This window comes from Megalops cyprinoides, chromosome 2 (assembly GCF_013368585.1).
Source record: "Megalops cyprinoides isolate fMegCyp1 chromosome 2, fMegCyp1.pri, whole genome shotgun sequence".
Classification (NCBI taxonomy): Eukaryota; Metazoa; Chordata; class Actinopteri; order Elopiformes; family Megalopidae; genus Megalops; species Megalops cyprinoides.
In genome coordinates this window covers 35,701,881-35,724,565 of record NC_050584.1, presented here as the reverse complement: position 1 = coordinate 35,724,565, position 22,685 = coordinate 35,701,881, and the positions used below count along the sequence as shown (strand labels likewise).

Here is a 22,685-nt window from a genome sequence, read left to right as displayed (position 1 = left end):
AGACAGAGGAACAGATGCTTGCTGAAAATACAAATGCACATGGGCCTGCAGTCCTGTCACAAACACAGCAATCCTGGGTGGAGAGCATCTGCCGGCTTGCACACACATCAGCACCCTGTGTGACACACTGCTCAATTACAGCTCTGCGTATGTGAAAGTACAGTCTGTAACAGTCTGCCCTTTTCATTTTGGAGATGATCTTATCAAATCAACATACAGACCCCCTCATTCACTGAGGGTTATTGTGCCATCATGTGGGACTACAAAACACTGACCTTGTCACTGTGCTGAGAGAGAGAAAAAATACTTTGTCAGATACCATGCCACACAAGATCTCATTAAGAATTGTTGAAGTTTGTATTAAATCCCTTTGCTAGTTTGAAGTTCATGTATTATTTTAACGCAAAAAGCATAAAGGTTGTAATAATAGGCAATACTTGAACAATTCTGCACAAATGTATGCATTATGGTCATGACAACTAACTACTAGCTCGATAAAATACCTAACATATGCTAACTGTGCCTATAGACTAACCTATAGACTAAGTACAAGAAGAGACAGCTATGTAGAGAGGAAGTTAACAGACCCGCTGTCTTACTATTCCCCACAAATAGCAAACTATGTTGTTTCAACTTTGCCATGGCTTAATACATGATATAGTAGCAACCATAAAGGCAGTTATCTAGCTAGGTGGTGAAAACATAAGGGAAGGTATACCTGGCTAGCAAGTGTTTCTAGTGCTATCATTCAAAATACCAAGGATAGATAGTCAATAATAGCAAGGTAGAGACAGCAAAGCCAGCTAGGTAGCATGTTTGTTGGTAAATTCTTAACATTCAAACAATAACACATAAGGCATTATTATTATTATTATTATTATTATTATTATTATTATTATTATCATTATTTGCAGAAAACACAAACATTATTAGAGCTTTTGATCACAGATTACAGTGTAGAGAGCAGTGCCATAATGTACCTCTTCCTGTGGGAGCACAAAACTGAAAAAGATGAGCTGTATCACTTTTAATTCATTGAAGCATTTCTGAGGGCATAATAAACAGGGATACTTCAATTAAAATGTCATCTATATAACACAATGAAACAAACTGGAGCAGAATGTTCCTCATAATTGTGTGTGTCCATGAAAAATCTCATTACCTCTCCTGCTTTGGTTTCTTGAAATGCAAATTCAACAGTGGGGACTGTGAGGTGGTTGGCAAAGAAGTTCACATCCCCAGGGCTCTGTACCGAGCTGACATTTGGTCCAGGGCAGTTTCTTCCTCTTGTGCAATTCAACAGCTTCTGAAAGACATGTACACAGGGAAGAATGTAGTCAAGGACAAATGATGACTGTGTCTCTGTGAATGTACGTTTGTCCCAGGTGCTTACAGCACTTCAACACTGATAGAAATAAATGTCACTGAAAACAAATTAATTGAACATTCTTTATTTAAAATGTAGAGGTATTACATAATACAATTTTTTAAAATTACCTGGACCACTAGAAGTGAACACTGCTGTCATACAATACCGGCCAATGTACTTGAGGGATGCATATAACCCTGCACTGGCTAATAATGAAAAGCACGTATGTACAAATACTACAAAATATAATTTCCCAACCAATTTTATGCTTGCATATCAGAGCAATTTTATGGAAAGTACAAATGCATCATGATCTGCATTCATGTAACGCAGTTGCACTAAAACAGTATATACGCAAAGGTATATATGCTATAGTCACACATTACATCTGAAAAAGCAGAACCTTAGCAGTATACTATACTATACTGTTTTTAGTGTGCCTGTGCTTGTGCCTTCTCTTGTCTCTCAGTTTTACACATACACTCACATACACATAATCTCTCTCTCTCTGTCACACACACACGCACGCACGCACGCGCGCACACACACACACACACACACACACACACACACACACACACACACAGTCTTCACTACAGTGAGCACAAACTAAACTGGACGAGCAAAGAAAATGATCCTTAGTTTATTGTGTTTTTTTCTGGGATAATTGGCTCCCATTTTTTCTCATTATAGTTTCTGTTATCATTTATACTTTGATTCTATCATTATTCTATCATTGATTCTTACCATTCAATAATCTCATTCACATGCAATCTTTTTCAATGTTAATAATTCTGAATAAATTATTCTTATTATTGAAAATTCTATTGGAAATACTATTCTTTATACCAAACCCACAGGTAGCAATAGCACACTTACAGTACCACCATTAATACAGTGTTTAAAATTTTACTGCTTTTTTGATCCTTTTGAAAAGCTCAGTTAAGATGCCCGATTGCAACCATTTACTGAATGATCGATCTGGTCAATTTGCACAAGTTCTTTATTTAATTGATACAGTACACTGTGCAACTTACACTCCAGAGAGAGAAGGAAGTCTGGAAACAAAGAATCAATGCTAAACAAAAGTTCTGCTAAATTATGTAAGCAGAACTGGAATCCAACTATACTTTAATGATTGTGAGTGATCTGGCATCCCAGTATTACAAGCTTCATCCTCCATATGAAATGCATTTTTAATAAGGTGCTCAAAAACATTCTAAATCAGCATGCACTTTGTTATCTGCAGGCTCTTTGTTTACATTTTTATTTATTACTTAAATGGTCGTCCCACCTCTGTACTACTACCATAAAGCTGTACCATAAAAACTCAGCTGAACAAAATGTTCATTTGAAAGAATCACCGTGGTGACCAAATAGTAGTGCACTTACTGATTCTAAACCCATTTTTGCCGTCAAATGTTCACAACTCACAGCTTTTTTTTTTTTGGCAAGTATGGATACTATGGTAACTCTTGCATGGGAAATCAGGGAAACATTATAGTATTACATTATTATCATTTTCTTGAAACAATATTCAGTTACATTTGTGAATAGAATGTGCACTTTCTAATTCAGCAAGAGATTACTACAGGCATATAGAATACTTTTTGTATGCAATATACTATTCAAACAGAGAAATGCTTAACACATTGCTCTATCTGCATCTGTCAAAACAGGATACCAACTGAATGCCTCTCAAATCAAAAACAAATACACTCACTAAACAAAAGCCAAGGCTATTGAGAGATATTGGAGAGTTGAGAGACTCAACAGAACGGAGCATAAATATGTGAGGCTGCACTAACCCGTCACACAAAGCTTTGTGGTAAAAGAGAAGGGCAAGAGAAATACTGTGTAGCTGTTTATGAACTCCTGGGACTATCGGCCTTGGTGATTTAATAGAATGGTTCTAATAAATGTGTTAAAGTGTAAAACCAAAAATCCAGATATAGTAAAGAGGGAGAAAAATGCAGCTGCAAACATTTCCCCTGTACTATTGTTTTGTCTTACTATCCCTGCAGACAGAATGCGTAACAAGAAAGCTTTGAAACAATTGTGGTACTCGGGGGTACAAATAAAACAAGGAGAATAATGTCTTTGCTCTTGGTTGCAAAGAGCAAAATATTTGATTTTGGCACACAAAGTTCTGTATGATCAATGTTGACTCCTTTCAGTCTCCTGCACCAATTGTTTAATGTTAATTACATAAATCCCTCACTGCTTTAATCTGTATTCTGAGAATATGCTGGGTGAAACTGAATGCAACATGGCATGATTGAAAAAAAGTACACGATACGAACAGCATATAGATTTTTTTACAGCGACATTAACATTAAAAACATAAATAAATAAAAATGAATAATAAAATAAATAGTCAATTTTTATTATTTTTTTAATTTTTAATTTGTATTTCATTTTTTGTTTCTTTTTATATTATTGTTTCTAAAAATTAAAAATTTACCTCTAGATGTTCTCTGGGTTGTAGGATCACTAGCTATTTTCATAAGTCTGATTAAATGGATTTCATTCTATTGAACTAAATATATTCCTTCAAAAACATCTTAGAAGCGTACAGCTTCCATGTGCCCCAAAATTCACAATCAAGACCTAAGTATATGATCAAAAACTTAAACTAAAATTGGTGCACCTGAGAGACAGAGAATGAGGGTTTATCACAATCAGTTCTATGGAAGCATAATAGGCTTTTTTGGCCCTAATTTCACAGGAATGCAGTCATTAATTGAAGGACAGTTTAAAAATCATCATCATTTTGATCCTGTAGCCTGTACACCTCAGCTGTGAATTCAAATCACACGTCTCGCATTAGGTTGTTCTATATTTGCATATTTTCACATAACTCAGATCTCATAATCAGAAATAACTGAAGTTCCAAACAAAGATTCAGGATTTACAGACAATCACTACGTAATCAGCAAAGACTAGACAAACCAGTCCCAAACACGACTATAAAAATCACACTGACCATTACCTTTCCATGTTAGCACAGCATCCCATCTCCCCTTTTCTTTTCCCTGTTTATGATGTCCACAAAAGGGGTCAACAACCTCGGCCCATGGCCAGGTGCATTTCCTTCACTGGATTCCAAACCAAATAAAGTTCTGCTATAACATCTAATACAACCAGCATGCTTTGATTGTGTGGAAATTCATATCTTGTACACATGTTTTTCTCATTGTCTGCTAAGCTTTGGTGACAATGACACAATAACCAACTAAATGTGTAAATGTTATGGACAGTGATATGATAATGCCATTCATAAACTTAGACGCAAACATTTTTTAGCGAATGACTGGCCACCAAGAGCATAATATGAACTTCAATCACAGTGTCAATGATATAATGTCAGTTCCTTAGGATAGTCTTTAATTTTGCAGAAGCATTTATCACTGCATGCTTCTTCCCCATTCTCAGTCATATTAATTGCCTGAAGTAAGTACAATGTCTTTCACTTTATTTCTGGAGCTTACACAAGCTCTGCTTTCAGTGCCCTTGATTACAGTTATACAAGAGAAACCCAGGTGTTGATTCTGTGCTTTGCCTCATTAGCGCAGTAATTCTATTGCAGATAACACACGGAGAGGCATCCACTGTATTGTCTGAGGCTGGCTCTCTGAGAGGACCTGCTTTAAAAACAAGAAGGGATGCTTGCTGCTTTTCATCTTATGTGAAAGCACTGCAGGACAGAACGGCCCTGGGGTTTATTCCATACAGAGGGAATCAATCACTTTTGCCATGACTGGAATGAATTGAAGCTAAAGAATTTCATATACAACAGGAACAAATATGAATCCAAACAGGACAACACATTCCTCACAGACAAAAAGAGAACAGTTAAAAAAAACATCATTTCATGGGGACTGTTAATACCATATGTATGTTGGGACAGGTAGTGCATACTCTTTGAGCACAAATTTATGTATAGTGAGTGCTACCCAGGTCCTGCCTACCCAATGTTTTGGACTGAGATTCACAATAGATGATTTAGATGATGATAACTATTATAAGGGGGGGCAGTTTATGAGTATTGAAAACAGTTTATAAGTATTTTTTAAATGACATTAGCAGAAATTCAGAGATTAAGAGAACAATATTTCTAAGGAAAGCACTGTTCTTCATAATGTTTGGACAAGAAATGCATCCACTATGAACTACTGCATCTTTCTGGCAATGTGGTTTTGGAGACAATCTACTACATCTGTTGGCTCTTTGCTTTGATCTGTTCTAAAGCAGTTCACATGAAGATAAAAAAAAAGTGACCGACATGCAAGGCAATTTGTGAATGTATTCAATGCCTGTGTTATCTCAAAACAGGCTACAGAGAATGTTGATTTTCTCTTCTCAACATTTAGACCAACTGAAAAATATGGCTAATCATGTAAATTGCTGGTAGGTCATTTGTAAGTTACCAGTGCAACTTGTTTGGTAGAGGAAAATCCCAGGGTTTTACAATGAGCAAAAGGTTAAGCGAAAGAAATGGCCAATGCAAAAAAAAAAAAAAAAGAAAAAAAACAGTTAATGTAAACAACATACACAAATATGCAAACAAAAATGTTACTAAGCCAGTTTCTCAAGCATAGGCAGTGCTGGCTAGGTCACTAGGTTAGATATAGCGTATCATACAAGATTTGAAAAGAATTGTTTTAATAATCCTCATAAAGTTTAAATACAGAAAAGGAAACAGTAATCATGAATTTACACAAAAGAAAAGAAAACTGTGAGTGCAACAGAGTAAAGTAGATGTTAGTGTGTAAAATCTGACAGCTTTAACAGCTGCAACCTGGCATTTATTTCGGACACCCATGCTATGAAAATCCTACATTACAATTAAAAAACAACATGCCAATTTATTTGCCCTAAAGAAGTAGAACTATGAAGAATGATGATTATGAACTGTCTGTGAATGCATTAAGTATTGTAAACCAAGGACTGTGATTATCTGGCTAGTGGAAAAAATGTGGAAGTTATTTCAGGTTCTTGCTACTGTTAGGAGACAGTTCTGTGGAGCGGCACAGCGTTTGATCTGGGGACAAGCAATGTGTATTAAAATACAAAGGGATGCTGCTACATCTGACCAGAGCCAAAAGGCGCCTCTAGATGATAACAGACTGGGGAACACGGGATTCCCCATGACCATATATGGACCTCACTTCCAAAGTTTGAACCCTACGGAGCCAATTAGGTAACAAGGTTCAGGAGAGACCCAATTAGAGAGGGAGCCATTTAGCAATGTACAACTCCACAGAAACAATCAAAAGCAGCACCCCCTTGTAAGTCATTGTAAGTCATATGTAAATGTACCTACCGTAACTGTATTAAAAAAAGAATTACATCCTATACCTGCTGAACTTGTTCCCATGGCCGGCTGTGCAAGTAAACCTCCCTGACTTTGCTACGAACATCGGATTTGCCTCTTCATCAGAATAAAACTCATTTTGGTATTTGGGACATTTACCAACACTACAAAATATGTTATGGTTAGGTTTAGCAGTGTAGTGCAGCAATGAAGACGAAATGATGAAATCCTCATTTAATGCTGCCGGTGTCTGTGTTCAATAAATTAATCCAAAATGATCTGTAATTTACACTATAATATTCCATTCTTATGCCATATAATAAAGTGTCTCACTGCACAATACACAGTATTGAGATAATGACTGGTATCGGAAATGTTTGGCTATGGTAGTTAATTCAATTAATAGAATGGAAAATTGCAGAGCAGCAGAAGATGGACTTAAGGAGAGTGAGGAAAAGGAGATTACTGGCATGTGAGTTAACTAGATAGCTATTTGGGATGGCAACTCAGGTTGACACTGGAAATCAGCTTAATTCAATCTTCAACATACATCACCCATGGAAATATCCCCATCAGGGGCCTTGCTAAGGAGGCCGCTAGATAACTTACCTGAGTATGATCACAGTCCAGAATTGATCTGTGTTAATGTGCCAGCTGACCACTGACCTATACAGCACCACAATAAAACTGGCAAGAGATATGAATAAACTGACAGAGATAACAACTCCACAAACAGCGTAAAATTATAAATGAGACCCAATTTGAGCCCTGGAATTTGTCAGTAGCGTATACTGTACAACACAATCTGATAAATATCAACAACAAGCAAACAAATTTGAAGAGCTATCCAGAGGGGGAATTCCCCACCTACTTTAAAGTGGCACGTGCTCGCTTACTGTAGTGATCTATGGAACTGAGCCCCCATCTCTCCAGACGTGACTTAACAAAAGGGTTCTGTAAAGCACCTTTGTTATATTGAATTCATTGAAATGGTATTTTGGTTTTAGAGTCATTTGTGCTGTACAATACTCCAAACCTCTTCTTTAAAGTTATTTTTTAATATTAAAAAAACACCATGCTTCTGTGTTAATGTTTCTTTTCTTTCCCCTTAGATTGCAAGACCTCAATATTTCTTTCATTCTACTGACACAGAAGACATAACTAGCCATAGCACACAATAGAACCAATTGTGTTTAAAGTCAAATTCAAAATCTATGAGGAAAATGAGCCAGGGAAAATACAGCTAGAGAACAGAGGGACCAGGAGAAAAAGGTAATTCTGCACTGCGTTACCTTTCCCCTGGAGGAGAATCAATATTTAATTTCTTTGTCTGAAATGATAACAAGATGGTGAAATCACTGCTTATATATTTGTGCTTAAATGATTCTGCGGACCATGTGCGAGAGAGACAGTAAAGAGAAAGAGAGAGTGAGAAACAGAAAGAAAGAGAGAGAGAGTTACAGACAGATAGAGAGGGGATGTAATCTGGAGAGGTGCCAATGCAGCTGTGGGTGATCACCTCTGCAGCGCCCACTGTGTTAGGCTCAAACAATGCAGGCTGCCTCCAACCATTAGCAAATGACTGTGCTTTTATCAAACCCTGTGTTTACTCTGCCCCTCCAACAGCTCTTTACAGAGTGCCGTAGAATTTGGAGGATAACAAACAGCACTTCAAGAGAATGGTATTTCTCTAAAATTGATATTTACCACTACTGATGTATTCTGTTTCAAACGAACATTGTTATGAGTTGATTCTGTACAGGTGCAAAACCATGTACATCAGTGCATTTCCCTTGATCAGCTTCCTGCCTCCAAAACTTTAACTGTTCCATGGCAGTTGTATTGTGCAGCATGACATCATAGAGTTCAGAGGAACACTATTATTTCAATGCATTGATCCTAGAAATAACATGTTTCATTACATTTGTTATAAAGGGAATTAATACAATGCTCTAAATTCAGAAATAAGGGATTCAAATTATGATATGAAATTTATAAATCAAACAATCTACAGGTTTTCCAGGGTTAATTATGCATTACGCTGCCCCCCATATTAGAATACACATATTTATGAGTGGTGTGGATTATGCAAATATTTTGATCACATACCATTATGCATGACAAAGTAAATCATGGAATCAAAATGGACTCCATTCATAATCTCAGCAAGATTGAAACTACAATGTACTAGATCTATTTTATCTGAAGAAGGTGACCTTTGGAAATTACATATGCAGCAGTCAGGTAGAACAGCATATATCACAGTTTAAACTTTTAAACTCAGGCAGGCTGAAAGGGGTCTTTTTTTGGAATATGAATAAGTGTGATTATGGGTGAGTGAAAAGCTACAGACAGACCATGCAGTGGCGTACTAGAGCCTTGAAAGAAGACAGACTGCATGATGTCATCTGTTCCTTTTTCATCACCCCGTTTTGTCTCACAAATTTCCTCTTCCCCTTTCAGAGTACAGAGGTTCTCACTGCAGAGCCCATGCTGGTAATGACAAAGCTAAAATAAGACAAACCAAGTTCATATTGGCCTCTAGAGTGCTGTCATTTCCCTTTTTTTCTGACGATCACAGGAAACTGCCTGGACTGGTGCCTTCCCTTGTGCCTTCAGCCATGCCTCTATCTGGATGTATCAAAGTGAGTTTCTGTCTTTAACTGAATGCCAAATGTACAACATGAAAGCAATTCAGGTTGAAATTTGCAATATATCATTGGTACATACATTATTCTGACTTGAATATGTTCACTTAGTTGCTTAGTTACTAAAATGTTTCATGTATTCAAAATCTTAACCCATATTCTGATAAGCAGCCACACCTTGCAAATTTACAAATTTACAAATAAATAAACAGAAAAAATGAAGCATAATTGTCCACAATGAATCATGTATTTTAAACCTAGCATGAAACACGTAATCATGTTTCAAAAGAATCTAATCTTGTATATGCAGTATTTATTCTAGGACACACGGTTTTGTAAACTATACAGTATTATCAGCTTCATTAATATCAGCCAATGTAGTTCAGTATACACAACATATTTGACCTCAGTATAGCAAAGTGAGGAGCCAGGCTTGTAACACAAACGTTACTGGTTCAATTCCCCAACTGAGCTCTGTTGTTGTAGCCTTGAGGAAAGTACTTAACAATAAATATCCATCTCTCTCTCTCTCTCTCTCTCTCTCTCTCTCTCTCTCTCTCACACACACACACACACACACACACAAACACACAAACCCTGAAAAACAGGTGTGGCCAAATACTTTTTGTCCATATAGTGTATCTTTGTGTTGATTTGTTAGTGTAGGCTGGCTAAAGCTACAGTATTTCGGATGTTTGATAGTTGGCGAAATTAGGCTGTGGTGATTTGAGTCCAGGGCAGGCAATATATCGAATAGCTATTTTTAGCACAATGACAGCTATCCCCAGTATGTAGCGTTAGGTTTCTTCCCTTATTTTTAGTCATACCTGATGCGGGAGCACACCTCCAAAGTTCAATGAAATGCTTGTATCCATATGTCGGTTAACTTACCTATTAACTTTGAAAAACATAGCATATATTTTCACTCTTTATCTTTGTAGCCATGTGTTTCTGTGTACCGCATGGAAGCAGCATAGTGCTGTTGCTGTGATATCAACATTAAATAAATACAAGTGACGTTTTTTTCCCCCGTAAGCATTTCACATGGCCTCGGAAAACTGGAGGTGTGCTCCCGCATCAGGTATGACTAAAGGGAAAACAATACGGGAATAAACTGCATGTGTGTGCACACAAGCATGCACTTGTGTTTTTTGGCAAGAAAAATATTTGCACCGGGGCCAATCACAATTATGTTATGCTAGTGATCCCAGTTGTCATTTACTGGTGACATGGCTGGGGTCAAACCTAAACCGTAGCACTTTGGTTGCACTCAAAACAGCTGTCTTAACTGCTGAGCTACTTGGGTGCCCATGAAATAAATTTCTTTAAACACCTCAAGCTGAATTAAATTGGCAGAAATGGAACCCTGCACATCTCTACTCAATGTTATAGAAGAGATAAAATGAGTAGAGATTTCTCAACGTTGTTGTTTTTTTATGCAATTCATGATCATGAGTATGAGTAGTACCAGAAATACCAAGACTGTGGTATGTGCCATTCACATATGGTGAATGATCTTGGTCAAAATTTCACTGTCTGTCATTGAATGGCTTCTACATTTATCTTTTATTGTTGCATGAACCACATGATTTGTAAAGTATATTTAAACACACAAATGCTTTTTTAGACAGTCCAGGCATATGCAGAGTGGTTCACCTCCTTTAAGGTTATTTTTGATTAGCTTGGAAGCACAAGGATAGGTGTCTGACAGTTGCTTCAAATTTAAAATATTCAAAATCACATATAATAGGTTGGAGATTGTTAGGGACAGTTAATTCAAAGAAAGTGCAGGTAAATGTCTGAGGAAAAATGAATGATCATTTTGGAGATTGAAGTCAGGTTCATAGAAAATTAAATTTAAAGTAATTCCTGAAATTTTGAATGATTAATTGCTCTGCAATAATAATGACTATTTGTGACCATAATCCTAGACATTGACAGTATATATATTGTTACTTACTTGTTATTATTCATTCCATAATGTTACTCAGGAGTAAACATTGTCACAATAACAGCCAAGTAGCAAAGCTCTCACTCACTGTGGTTTTGGTTTTAATTGAAATGCTACTGTCTTAATCAAGACCCTGACTGTTGTATCCGCAATCTGTTCAATGAAGAATCTTGGTTTTGGTGTACAGTAGATCTAGAAAGTCTACACACACTTTCATAAATTCTTGTTTTTATTGCCTTGAGGCCTGAACTGAAAACCCAACAAATCAGATTTTTTCCACTTTTATTTACCCATGGTAACCCAACATCAAAATATTAAGAAAAGGAAATGCATTTCTGCATATTCATTCAAAATAGAAAAACTAGAACATAAGTTTGCATACGTTTACACACCATTTATAATGGGAGCTGTAATCTTGCTCAGGTTTAACTGTTCACCATCCAAATCATGCCAAAAGCTAATTGATTTCAGCTGTGACCAGTTGAAGTGATTCTTATTAGTTCAGGATGAAATCTCCTGCTCTTGTTGGTTTTCTCCAGTAGGTTTCTCTGCTTCTTGCTGTATCTTACAGTATCTTACTGCATGCCAGTGTAAGGAGACCACTACAGGCAACAAGCTGCAACAAGAACATATCCAGGATGGAACTTGTGAAAGGTACAGATAAGGAGAGGGTTATAAAAAAGATATCAAAGGCCTTAAACATATCATGGAACAGAGTAAAACCATAATCAAGAAATGGATTAAATATGGCACCACCAGGATCTTGCATAGTTCAGGGCTTTTCTACAAGATGGATAACCATGCAAGGAGGACACTCATCAGGGAGGCCACCAAGAGGGCAACAGCAACATTAAAAGAGCTGCAGGACTTCATGTCTGCACATAGCAACAATTAAATGTGTTCTCCACAATTCTGAACTGTTGGGTAGCATTGCAAGATGGAAGCCACTTCGCAAGAAGAACATCCTGTCTGAATTATGCAAAAACACACCATAGATCTCCTATTGCCATGTGGAAAAAGGTCTTGTGGTCTGATGAGACTGAGAAAATCAGTGCAAAAAAAGCTGGCTAACCTCTGCAAAAAAAGTTGATGGGTAAGAATTTTACCTTTCAGTATGACAATGACCCAAAGCACAAAGGAAGCTCAATGTCCTGGAAAGGCCCAGTCAGAGCCACTGAAAATCTTTGGACTGACCTGAAGAGAGCTGTTTGTAAATGGTCCCTTCGCAATTTAAGTGAACTCAAATTATACTGCAAAGAAGAATGGGAGAAAATGGCAAAATCTTGATGTGAGAAGGTAGAGACTTATCCAAATTGACTCATCGCAGTTATCAATGCAAAAGGTGCTTCCACCAAGTATTAACTTCCAGGTGTGCAGATTGCAAACAAGACAAGTTTTTCATTTTAAGCACTTTCTTGAAAAATTGAGACCTTTGATTTTCACTGAGATATTGTTAGTCACAATATATAAATAAATCTTAAAATGTCTGATTTCACTTGTCTTAACTTCAGCCTTTAACTGATTTCACGCATATGGTCAAACCGGTGTGATTAGCCATTTAGTGTGTATGGGAAAACCGGTGCGATTAGAACACTAGATGGGAAAATCTTAGCTAATTTTAGCTTTGAGGAAACAGCAATTTATCGTTAAAAAATATAGCAAATGTGGCGGTGAAAACTATGAGAAGCTTAGTAACACTAATGAAAACATAAGGAACCATGTAACACGTGCGCTACATAGCATTAAATAAGTTACGTGTGAAAGGGTTATGACACCAAAAACAAGAAATTTTGAAAGGGTGTGTAGACTTTCTAGAGTCACTGTACATATGTACACTTTGATGGTATAGTTTTCATATTGATGTAAAATTAAAAATTGCCCCAAAACTAATTTAGTCCATGGTTAGTCCAGCAGAGCTGTATAAATTCTGCTGGCATGCATTTTTAATCAAAGGATTTTATATGTCTTTTATATAAAGGATTTTATATACAAGCTCTTCTTTTAAATGTTTTTTTAATTGTGAGTGGCTAAGCTTGGTAAGCAATACAACTGTCAGAATTTTACTTTGTCTTCAACATTTCTATTCTGAGCAAAATGAGGATAACAATTATTGTTTGTGGGACCATACCAAAATAGGTTAATAATAGCCAAGTCGGCCTTGGTCATCTAAGTGTCTAAAGTTCTATACAGACATCATAGCAGAGAATCAGCCATGCGTCTCTGACAGTTTGTGTCCAGTCCCCTCTAATCTCCAACTTCACAAATTGTCTAGCCCACTGTGGCTAGAACAGCACTGAAACACAACACCAACAACCTAATGTCTGCAGGAGACTGTAGAATTCAACATGTCACCGCAATAAAACTTTTAGCAAAGACTGTTAAATACTTTCCAATACTTTTTCCAAGCTTTATAAGGTTTTTTCACCTAAGTTCAACCAAGAATGGTTTATTACTTGCTCGCTATCTGACTGTGTTCCTTGCTGAGTGATAATTGCCCTAAAATAAAGTTTAATTATTCATCAAAATCAATCATCTCCTTGGGAAATTTTAATCTATAGCAACTCATCTCTATGGCAACTGCAGCTAATATTCTACACAGAACATTTAATAACCTGAGTGTGAATATTTAAAGTTTATCCAGAATGAAAAATCACTGTAAACTATATTTTATATTTTTAACACTCTATGGAATTTCACGTTGAGAGTTTGTACTTATTATTTGCCAAATTAAACACTGTGAAACAACCTGGGAAACAGGAAATACAATTTTTGGGTGGTGCTGGCTTAAAGACAATCCAAGTTCACAAACACATAATAACATTCTGATGGGTATGATTACCACTGTGAAGCAATGCTGAATATGCAACAAGTTTTGGACACACAGCAAAGCCATCCAGTATAATTGTATTACTATTTTACATGATAATGATTTAATGATTTTAATAAGTTTGTTTGAATTTTCCCATGTAACCCTAATGCCTCTACATGTGTATATCTAGAGTATGCAGCTTACCATGGCTCACTCACTAAAAGCACCCACAAACTCACATGCATATATACATATAAACATGGATGCATCTGTGTACATGACACCCCATTACTGTTTGAACACTGAACAATTTAGAACTGAGTTTGTCTTGTGTTTATGTGCCTACTTTCATTTAAATGTGTGAATTCTCTTTTTACATAGAACTAATATTTAATTGTGTGAACCCCTACATATTCTCATACTTCATTGTACAGCAAATCTGTATATAAAAAGACACTAAATCTAACATTAGAATATATTTCAGATCTGCCATTACTGCCTTATTACTGCCTAGATTATGCAAATATGGCATAAACTACTAATAGTAATGTGAAGTACTGTTTTGCATTCCTTTATGATGAAGGTGACCATTTATATATGGTGACCATATAAAAGGGTGATTAGTGGTGTTCTATCAATGTGTAGATCCAAGGAGGCATTCACTGTTCTAAAGGTTTGTCTAACAATGTTCATAACACATACAAAATTGAGATATTCATTGAATTATTAAAAAGGACATGTGTCAGGTAAGAAAAAAAGGTGCCAAATAAGTATTCAAGGCAGGCTAAAGAACCTCTTCTGCTCTTTTATCATTAAATACTTAACCCTTTCACGCGTACGGTCACACCAGAGTGATTAGAACACTAGATTGGAAAAATTCTAGCGTTAGCTTTGAGGAAACAGTGATTTAATGTTACAAAGTATGGCAAATGCGACGGTGAATACTATGAGAAGTTTAATAACGCTAATGAAAACATAATGAATCATGTAACGTAACACGTAAGCTACATAGCATAAAATAAGTCACGTACAAAGGGGCTAAACAAGAAATCTGTCCCAAATACATGGATATCAGCTATTATACTGTATCTTGAACACCTTAAACCTCTATTTGTAAAATTCTGAAGTCTCCATCAAAACTTTAAGTGTTAACACTCAGACACATTTGGTGGAGCACAGAAGTATACTGCATAAAAACAAGTTTTGTGGGGCTTGCATGGCCCCATATTTTCTCCTCTGTGCACAATCTGAAGAGCTGCTCAACGGACAGAAAGAAAAATCAGAGAAATAAAGGGAGAGTTTTGTACCAGACAATGTGGTATGACACAAGTAAGTAAGTTCACATGGTAAACAAACCCAATGTCTAGACGAGGCCTGGAGAGAGGCCTCTAATTTGTACTGATGCTGCTCAGCAGTGTGCTGGTCTATTAGGGGGAGTTTATTGATTGGGGACTAATTGATAGCCAACAGAGGTGATAAAACAAGCTGTAGTGTTGCCTTGGAAAAAGCACTATCTGTGCTGGGTTAGTATGCTTGAATGCTCACCCTTTTTCATTTGCATGCCTCCTCAGTTAGGCCTGGGAACTCCATGCCCTCCTGCATGCCAAATGGACTCTAAAATCCATTCTGCTGCCAGACTAAAGGATTCGACTGCGCTACTATCTGAAACCCCATCTTTTACTTTTGTTCGCCAGTTGCGAAAATAATGCTTAGTTATCTATGCAACTAATGAACTAAACACATAAAATAAATAGAAACGTCTAACTCTGTTTTGCACTTTGAATATATTAAATAAAATACAGAATCATTGCAGCACCAGAGACACGGTGTTCTCAGAACTTTCACTGGATTGTACTCTCATCTATGAGGGAGAGCCCAGCAGCCCACATTCTCAACCTAAACTGTTGTAAGAGGCTGTGGGCTGTACTATGTGTTGGAAAAGCATCTTAACTGAATACTGTGAATCAGTCTGTTATAGATAACAGACTGATGGAAAGATCCATCACAGTCACCTTTAGGTGAGAGGAGAGAGACCAAACGAATCACAATCTGTCTGAAATCAGAATTTGATGACACATGCATTTACATTTGCAATAGCATGAAGGGCTTTGTTTTTTAAGAGCTGAGCTTTGCTATGTAATCAAGCAAAAATCCAAGCTAAGGGTGTTTATGATATAGTTAAAACTCAAAAAACATTTCCTGCTGATTCCAAGACAAGCAGCAAGCGAGCAGTTGTGAAAACAGTATGTCTTATATAGTGTTCTAGCCATACCTATAGACACATACGTACACATCCTGTATTCTTAAGCAGGCACTGCCTTTTTAAAGGTTTGAAAACTGAGACAGTCACTGAGTAAATGGAGTGAAGAGCCTTGAAAATAGCCTGAAGCGTGCCACAGCCTCCCTTTCATTGTCAAAACCCCACAATGTGTCAGGGAGACCTGGACATTGAGTTACAGCAGAAATGACAGAAACTTACTTTGTTGCAACCGCTGCCAAATGCTCCAACTAATGGGCCATAATTACCGTGTCATCGCCTGCACACAATACATGTATTATTTTGACGAAATAACACTGAAATATGTTATCTGGAGAATAGGAGATAATTTCACTCTATCAGCGCTTTATCGCCAGCTGTCACTTCAGTGTCTTGACTAATAGTGTTATTTCTGGGTTGAAAAAGGAGTGGTGGCATTTGGCAGGAGCCAGTGAAGCCACTGTCTCTTTGCATGCCACCTGTCAAAGATCACCTCACTTGGCTCTTTAGGCTTTGGCTGCCATTGTGTGACATGGAAAACATGCCTGTGTTTTTAAATAGAGGCAAGAGGAACGCTTCAAGAACAACTGGTGCTTCTTGAAAGACCTCAGATTTGCTCACTCTGCAGTGACAAACACTTTGCCAACCCTTGGCCAGTTGTCACAAAGTTTCCCACAAATTTCACTGTTGCAGGGTGAGGCCGCAGTAGATTATTAATTGTATTAAAAACATTCATCCAAAGGGTTATTCTATTGTGATTCATGTTATTAGACTGCAGTGTAAAATGTCTGAGATGTGTTCTATAAAATTTGCCAGACAACAAGATGGCAAGATACATTTTAAAATGCAGTTTTGAGCCACTGCCCCATTCTTCCTTATTATCAAGTAAAAAATAGACAATATCTTGGCATCCAATCATCCCTTCCCTGTAAGAATATAGAGGGTAATAACTGTATTTCTTTACTGATCACTATCATTATTAGCACCAGGATTATTGCAATTTCATCTCTGCAGCTAAAGAAAAATTGTGCAAAAGCACTGAGTAGAGAGATTGGGAGACTGTTCCCCATGCTAATGTGAAATACTTTACTGAACATTGTTCACTTTACCAGCACAATTGTGATGAAGTCCACACCCATTTTATTCCAGAATAATGGATACCATTTTAACAAATACATTCTGGCATAATTTAAATCCTCCCCATACCCCTTTTCTATTTGGAAGGAGAGTTCCTCCAAAAAAATGAATATATTGTATTTTCATTGAAATCTGTTTTCTCTACACAAGTCACACTTGTGTCTTCCAGGAGAGGAACTGCACCGGAGAAAAGAGAATGTCCACACAGAAATCACAGCAAGGAATCCTCACCCTGCTGACAGCAAAACACATATCACTTCACAGATTGAACTCGTGAACATGTAGATATTTTTTCCAATCTAAATCTCAACAGATGAGCCCTGTTCCAAAACACCCATCAGGTGTAAATTCTCACTATTTTAGAATCTTAATTCACTTTCTTTGAGAGGATTACATGTTTCATATAATTTTCTGTAAACCAGAGCTATCGTAATATAAAGCAGAGAAAATTTATACTTATACCAATTAGCACAGTTCTATAGCATTGAATGTATCTCCAAAATGAAACATCCTGTCCCAGGCCATTTTGCCATACAATGCATAAATCAAGTAAATATACGTATGCTTTAGGAGACATTTATGGTTTATAAATAACTTATTCTTTAATCTTTTGTTACTGAAATTATTTATGCAACTGTGCTCAATTCCCAGACTCCCCACTCAACAAACATTTATGATACCTTATACTTTGATAAAATCCATTCTGAAAATGAAATTAAACGGATTAATAGAGCAATGATAAGAATGTTTGGATGCTGTGGATGGTGTCTGCCTCATATGCATTTGACTTAAGACTCACTAGTGTACAGCAATGTACAGTAAACTGTCAGAAGCTACAGCTCAATGCGACCTTAAATAGACACACACATTAAAGTGGATTATCTCGGCTTAACAGGGGTTTAACACATCTTATCTGAGATGGAAATCTACAACTAAAAACCATCAAAAGGACTTCTGGCCAGAGGACAGATATTTCTTGTGTACCCTGGTGTCAAGAGACTATATATGATGATTATTAAACCAGCAGATAAATGTAAGTAGACCCTATGAAACAACCACTATTTTTCCATTCATCTCTGCCACTTCAGCTGCACCAGCTAATGCTTCAGCTCAAATGAACACATGTCCTTCCTGTGAATGATCCTTTGTGATACATTCCATACACATCTTTCTATGTAAAACATAACACTAATTTAATGACTTAAGTGGCAGAGGGAACTTTAAGGACCCTGCTTGTAACAGACAAAGCATGTATAGAGTAACATAATATTTGAGGGAATAATAAAGTGGATTACAATTTTTTTCTCTATTGCTGGCTTACAGCAATCCTGGATGATGCCCTCAGTCTAAAATAGAATGGATCATATGCATTGCAACAACAATGCCCAATTAAACGATGAAAAGTCTCTCAATTTATTTTGTATTCTTGGCCCCGCAATCCCAGAAGAAGTATCCGTTTTATTATAATTGGTTCCAAAGCACCCATTCGAAACGCATCAACACAGTGGCATCTCAGCTTTGAAGGCAGCTGCAAAGGAAGATAAGTGGAAAATATTACCAGTGTCTCACAAACATGATTTATTATATGGTTTAAGTGTCTCAAAAATATTGGGACTACTGAGCCTACCTGGTGCTTCTCAGAGTGGTGTTCTGTAAAATGCATTGCATAATTGGAGTGACCAGCTATTTGGGACTGGAATATACAACGAGGAGAAGTTACATACACTGGTGGTGTTGTCCCAGGGTTCATTTTGCATCACATCAAAGACTAAATCACACAAAAGGGCTACAACAAAGGGATAGCAACCTCTTCTAGAAGCAGAGGCACAGCATGTTCTTGTTAGTATAGTATTATATTCAATGTGACAGAAGCCCTTATCCAGGGCAACCTACTGGGCTACAAAGATGCACAAGATACAAGTGTAGAATACCTATTTGAGTTCATAAGGAAAGTAAATTACACAAACATGGTAGATACTTTGTTTTAAATTTGTAATATCAGAAATGATCTGCCATATTTTTTATTTTTCATCTATTTACCATAGTGTAGTTTTTTTTTTTTGAGACTGACATTGAGGGCATGTAATTTACAGTGTTCTTCTTGCTTTGTAATTAGTGCCATATTACACGTTTTACAGAAGGTAACTGATGCGGTTTGCCATGTTGTACTTGTTTACTTCATTTTGCTTCAGGGCCAATTTGCATTACACAAGTGAATTATACACATTTGAAAAGAGGCTCATTTGTGCTACTTTCAAGCTTTCCAAATACAAACAAAACCTATATAACACTGTTTATTATCATGCCCTTTTCACACATACACAGATTTTCCCCTAGAAGTCTCATCTTATGAATACTCTAGAGCAATTATCCAAAGTCAGCTACATGCAGACCCGGCATCTTTGATTGGTTTGGAGTTCATTCAATTATCATGCTAATAAGGGCAGCTATTGTCTTATACCATTACAGGGCTTTGATAAGCAAAGTCTTATTACCATAAGTCATTACAAATTTTCAAGTGGGGGGAGAGGACATGATGGGGATAAATTAAAAAGCATAAAGGGGGAGTTGGAAGTGCTTGATTCTGAGGAACCGGATCCAGTATGAGTGAAGACTCACTAAAAGGCGTATTTGTACAGCTTGCTTTTACATTCAGTGAAGGCCTTGGGAATTCAGACTCACACAGAACACAAAGCATCTTCATGCAGAAGAAAATCTTTACAAAATATAAAGCTATCAATGATCAACCATGGACACATTTGCTCAAGGCTCATATGAATATAGAGAGTTATACATCAAGCAAGAACATCTGCTAAAATGAATTCATTTGTAAAATATGACACAAATTGAGACATAACATCACCTCAGTCTCTACCCAACAGAGGCACAGAGGACAGAAATTCTGGTCCCAGGAATATTTTACTAAATGCAGACTTCACTGAAGTACTGATTAGCAATCTGCTTTGTGAAATCTGTATTCACAACGCCTCTGGAAAGAGATGCTGAAAATAAATGTAATTACAATTACAAATAATAATAATAATAGGAACATTTCTGATTAAAACGGATACCTCTTTCACCTACTGCAAGCTGACAGACGCTTCAGTGGAAACAGACTTAATGTGATCGGATCATTGGGATTAGAGCATTATCTGAATGAATTTCTCTGCCCTGCTTAAAACTGATCTAATTTCAGCACCAGCTAGTTTTTGTCAGTTTTTGTTACTGCTCAGTGGAATCCAGTGGAATTTTAATAATTCTCTTTTTTTAATCAATAAAACAACATGAAAAATTACATAATGTACATTTAATAAATCCAGCTTTGGTCGTGACATATTAGATTTTATGAAAGTTTTCATGCATATATTTACAGGTCATGTTACGATGTAACAAAACAAACAAAAAAATATTTGCGATGATAAGTAGAAAAACAAGATGAAAGGATATACACATGTGAAAGCAGAATCTTGACTCAGTTCATAATCTTAACTAAATACGCACTTGTCTTTCATGGTATTTGTTATACTGCAGTTAACTAAATAAGCGACTAAAGGGAAACAAAGCTGTTAATGAGCAAGACACTGTGAAGAGGCAGTGATAGAAGTGATACCCTCACCGCAGTGCATGTGGCAGATCACCATATCCCACCACTCTGCAGGTAAACGGCTCTTTTCCTCTCAGGTAGAGGCCTGCTGTTTGATGGGCTGGCAAACCGGCAGGAATGAGTAACTGCCTCTTTCACCACGCTGTAAATACAGCTTTCTGATCAAGCGGGTTAATGAGGGTTTGTTAGCATGGACAAAGGCAAACAGGGAGGAGGAATATCAGAATGTTGGTTGCTTAATTCCCCTATTGTTATTCTCCAGCCAGACATCACAAAAAAGGAGAGGATTAATTACTGCTGCTGGATGACTCACTTCTCTGGGCTACTCTCTTTTTACTAATTACCACACCTGTGATGTATAATGATTATCAGTAATGAGCTACACTATGGCTGCATCCAAATACTCATACTGCCTTACTATATAGTACGCAAAAAGCAGTACGTCACAATCCATAGTGTGTGCAAATACTCAGTAGGCATTTAATAGTAATTGAACAGGATGACCTACTACATCCGTTGAAATTTTGTGTGTCTGCAAATGTACTACACTACGCTATCCCATAAGTCAGCTGGAGCCCGAACAACTGAAGAAGAAGAATTCCCTGGTAAAAATAGAAAGAAGATGGCGGACCAAAGCGAAGTCGCTCTTCACGAAGATGTACGACGACGCCTTTGCGTGGTGCTGTCAGCGTCAAGTGCCATTTTCGGAGCATAAGACATTTTGTGGTATCATCAAAGATCGCCACTCTGAGGTAAATTCTCCAAGGTGACTTTAAATTTTCACACACGTGGGTATACGTCATCTGTAAACATCCAGGTCAAAGGACAGGTATGATGGTGGCGGAGTATGTCCGAATTGTGTCCTTACTACTCGCTCGCATACTGATAGAACGTATTACAGTAACGGTCGGGTAGTAGGTTCTTAAACGATGTTAGTGCATACCGAGTATTCGGATGCAGCCTATGACTTGAAACATACTGAGGAAACACCATAGAGATTTTGTCACGTACAATCAGTGCTGCTCAATGCAGTCTAGTTGTCAATATGTTAAAACTGATTTAAGCATCTTTAAGCATCAGTTCCTCATAATCAGGTTGATGACAATATACTATACATATATATTTGTGAGACAGGGCTTCAAAACTACCTTTGGAGTTAAGGATTCAGCTTGTGCAAGCAATGCAGGCTTCTTATTACTACCTAAATGTCACAGGTGGACTGGCATTCAGGTTAATTAACAGGCTTATTGCTTTAGAGGACATAATGAAGCATTCTGTCATCTGCACAGGTCCCTTGACCTTTTGTGTCACACAGAATGTTTGCGTTCACGTGAGTTCCTAGGCATTGGACACATTTACACGATTTAAATAAGTTAACCTTTTCAACACTTTTCAACACTTCTTTTCATATTAAGTTTGATTATTCAGTCTAGGAAACAGTAAAGAGGGAACAACAAAACAATTCACATAAGGAGCTTCGAAAGATGAGCTGACCATGGCGCACATCACAAAAAGAATCAAAAAGAATTCCCTTGTTCCTGATGTAACATGATTTACCCGGGCAATGGGGATACTACTCTATTGCTGGACTTT

The 22,685-nt window shown here is 37.1% G+C and overlaps 1 protein-coding gene across 1 annotated transcript in view; it reads right to left on the bottom strand.

Annotated features, from left to right (window-relative positions):
* LOC118773336 (inactive N-acetylated-alpha-linked acidic dipeptidase-like protein 2) overlaps positions 1-22,685 on the bottom strand; it is a 237,138-nt gene that overhangs the window by 54,020 nt on the left and 160,433 nt on the right. Inside the window, exon 10 of the mRNA XM_036522222.1 lies at positions 1,163-1,306. Within this exon, the coding sequence (XP_036378115.1) occupies positions 1,163-1,306 (144 nt within the window). The remainder of the gene's footprint in view (positions 1-1,162; positions 1,307-22,685) is intronic.